Raw genomic sequence first — 3592 nt, forward strand, 5'->3', positions numbered from 1 at the left:
CAAGCCGTGACAAGTCCAGAACCGTTTGGTCTTGGAGAGCGTTTTGCCAGGGGCGAAGTCTTTCTCCGGAGTAACGGCGTGTTAGAGGACGGAAGGTTCCCTCTAGTGTTGAAGGGTCGTATTGCTTTGATCCGCTACATCCAGAGCCTTTTCCTCTCCGTCTGGGAGGAAATGCTTGGTAAAAAGGTACTACGTGTGTGAACGCTGAAGGGTGGAAGTGAAGCCCCTTCCCACGGGATCGGGGCAGTCGGGCTGACAAGTGCCAGACTTCATTTTGTTTATCAAAACCCGAAAATGAAACCAAGGATTTCCTCTTTCCTCCTTCCACACACCCCTGTTCTTAAGCTATGTCATGCCAATAAGCTTTTTGTCTCCAATGTGTGGACTGTAGGCTAGACTACTTAGAAAAGAGCAGAAAATTTGAAGATCGACTGAAGGAACTGAAGTCTGAAATTCATGCTTTGAAACTAGAAGAAAAGCAGGCTGGGCTTTACTCTCATTGGAATGAAGTACTGGGAACCTTGGACCACTCCTTAGGAAGTGTATGTACCCCAAATACCTGCCACTGCTTTCAGCATGAACCACAAAAGAGTTGTGTGTGTGTGTGTGTGTGTGTGTGCCAAATTTGTATTGCTCTTTCAGTGCAAGACATGTGCTTCAGTGCCAAGGGTACTAAAATATTATAAGCACGAGCACAAACAAGGAAAATTCATGTCAAAATAAAACCTAAGAAGTTTTTCCTGGGCAGAATACTGTTTCCCTAAGCAAAAAAAAATGAATTTTATTTTTCAAATGATGAACTCACAGTAAGGGTTTATGGTCTTGGAGCAGACTGAGCTATTGCAACTGAGTAACACATTTAAATGTGGTTCCTCATAGTTTGCATCACATTCTCATTCATGTGTTTTGTGGTTGCTAGAAGTCATTAAAGTCTTGGGGTATTTTTTTTTAAGGCAGTGAGGAACTAAACCCAGATTTGTATAGTAAGTTTGTTATTTATATAAACACCCCAGCCTCTTCCTGAGCCAGTGCAAGAGTAGGGCTGGCTTTGTCTTTCCAGGTGGTTCCACATGTAGCAAAGATAGCTTGAAGTCAATAGTTTTAGAGGGAGAAGAGAGGCTTGGAAAAATTATGAGGGAAGATGGCCTTGATTTTCTGACTATGTATCTGATGTTCTTTTTGCTTCATGGGTATTGATGCAGAGAGGTATTAAGTTTCTACTTCTTCTTTTCTTTTGAAGAGCCCATCATGGATGAAAACCTTTGAAACTGGGGATTCACTGGATATAAATCTTCAAAGACCTTTCCCTGCTTACTCTTTAAATACTCCAAGCAGCTGGCCTTGTACTGACAAAATTCAACACACGGTTCCAATGGAAAAGTCATCTTTCCAAGCAAATTCCTTGGTTGCCAACAATGTGGGCATGGGAACCAGAAAACAGATTGTAAAGGTAATTAAATTTCTAAGTAAGTTCCCAAATGTTGACTAAAAGTTGAGAGTTGAGAGATTAAAAGAGTGTCTGGCTTTAGGGACCTGTCTTCTGAGGCCATGACAGAGCTGGGCAAGACAAGTCAACATGTGGCTGTCTTGTGAAAAAAGAGCCTGCATTTGAATCTCTAGATTGGAGGCTCTAGTGTGCATTCTGTAAGGGCACGTGGCCTTGAGCAGTAATCAAATCAGCCTTCTCTAGGCAATGCTAATTGTGCAAGGGCTTGGGAATAAAGAAAGCTCAGTGTGTTTGCTGCTGGTTTGTATGAACAACACTGAGGGGGCTCAGGATCAGTTAGAGGCTGTAGTATACAACGTTCTGCACCTGCATCTTCAGAGCTCTGTGCCTAGAACTGGAAGGAAGACAACTGAGTGCAGCAGCAGATGTGGAAGCAGCTCTTTCTACTGCAAGTAACAGAAGCAACTTTTAAGACTAAACTAACCCAAGGAGTGATGGAAAGATGCTTGTTTTAAGAAGGAAGAAAAAGCTATGACAGAGCATCTTGCAAAAGGCTACAGAGCTGGAGGAGAAGGAAGAACTGGACCAAAGGGAGTTACTTGGCTGTCAGTAGGAGTTCAGCATGACACTAATCTTTCCTATTTGGTTTGCCTGTAGGTTCAACAGCACGACTCAGATGTGATCTACATTTGAAGCCTCTTGTTCCCTTACCAGAGTGGTAGAACCTGGTGGCCACCTTTTTGGCTGCTGCAAAACACACCTATAGGAGGAGGACGCTTGCACAGCTCTGTCTGCTGATGGGCATCAGTGTAAGAGACGTGGTCTGTAGTTAGTGACCAGCACAGTCAGCTTCTGAGCACCTAACCTCAACTGGGGGCACGAAAACTGCCCGTGTGGAATGGCTCTGGGCACAGTGGGAAATGGACAAACCCAGAGGAGTGTTGTTTACTACTTAGGCACTTTTGAAGAAACACTTTATACTTTGCTAAACCTTCCTTCCCCCTGGTGGTTTCACACACTGGCTTATCAGAATGGTACTGTGCTTTTGGAGAAGGGACGTTAGGCAGCAAGTGTCCAGGAGATGCTTGGGATGAGCACAAAGATTGTACATGAGCTTGGTGTTTAGCCACACAACAGACTGTGGTTTTGGTTTGGTCCATGGGATGCGAGTCCCAGAGAGCTGCTCAACATTTTAGAGTTTGCCTGCCAAATATTTCCCTTTTCCTCACCAAACATTTCTTGGTTTGCTTAACTGATTTGCATTTTTCTGTGAGAAATCTCAGCTTTTAATTCCAGATGTAAAAGTGACCATCTTCAAATACCTCTCATTCCTGGGGGAATCCTATGTTTGGAATGCAAAGCTTCTGTTCTCTTTACAGTTTCTCACTAGATCAAGCACTTTCTGTTTCTTTTGCTGCTCCAGCAAACTTTGTGTACATTAACTCATTTCCCAGTTCTGTGCAGTGCAGCTTCCAGATTAGACAAAGACAAAAGATGCTCTTGATGTCTGCTAAACCTGGCCTTGTTTCTGATGGAGAGGTGCATGCAGCAAAACGTTTGCCTCCCTAGTAAAACCTACTTGCATTTTCTGGTTTTGTGTGTTTAAGGATCTGTTTCACCACAAATCTTCAGTCTGAGGCAAGCAGACAATACGCAGCTGTAGCTACAGTAGCAGCACAGTTGAGCATGACGTGGGATGTAAAAATGAATGTTAATGTTGTTAAGTATCTTGTTCTAAACATTAAGATGGAAAAAAAATACATTCAATAAAGCCTTTCAGTTTGTTTGATAGTAACAGCTCTGAGCTGTGTCGATTTTACACCGAGGTTAACGAGGCAGGTTCTCAGAGCAGACAGAGCAGTCTCCTCGATAGGCATCCGCAGCAGACAGCGTGTCTGTCCTTGGGCTTCCCCAGTCCCGACAGCTCCAGGGTGAGGGGCTGTGACGGGACCCGCAGCGCCCCCCTGGCTCTGTGTTCTCGGCCCTGAGAGAAGCTGCTGCCTTCGGCGGGCGCAGGGAGTGTGTGAATCCTCCTCCCGGCTCTGTCTGATGTGAGGGGTTTGCAGACGAGGGGCTGTTACCCCTCTGTCCGGCTCTGTCAATAAAGCTGGAACCCGATGAGGTCCCTGGGCACAAGGAAGCCAG

At 44.9% G+C, this 3592-nt stretch overlaps 1 protein-coding gene across 1 annotated transcript in view; it reads left to right on the forward strand.

Annotated features, from left to right (window-relative positions):
- Positions 1 to 2270, forward strand: part of LOC103774384 (merlin-like) — a 19077-nt gene extending 16807 nt beyond the window's left edge. Inside the window, exons 16-18 of the mRNA XM_008941786.1 lie at positions 392 to 542; positions 1241 to 1450; positions 2105 to 2270. Of these exons, the coding sequence (XP_008940034.1) occupies positions 392 to 542; positions 1241 to 1450; positions 2105 to 2140 (397 nt within the window). The 3' untranslated portion in view covers positions 2141 to 2270. The remainder of the gene's footprint in view (positions 1 to 391; positions 543 to 1240; positions 1451 to 2104) is intronic.
- Positions 2271 to 3592: the final 1322 nt, after the last annotated feature.

This window comes from Merops nubicus, unplaced genomic scaffold (genome assembly GCF_000691845.1).
Source record: "Merops nubicus isolate BGI_N331 unplaced genomic scaffold, ASM69184v1 scaffold16976, whole genome shotgun sequence".
In the NCBI taxonomy this organism is placed as follows: domain Eukaryota; kingdom Metazoa; phylum Chordata; class Aves; order Coraciiformes; family Meropidae; genus Merops; species Merops nubicus.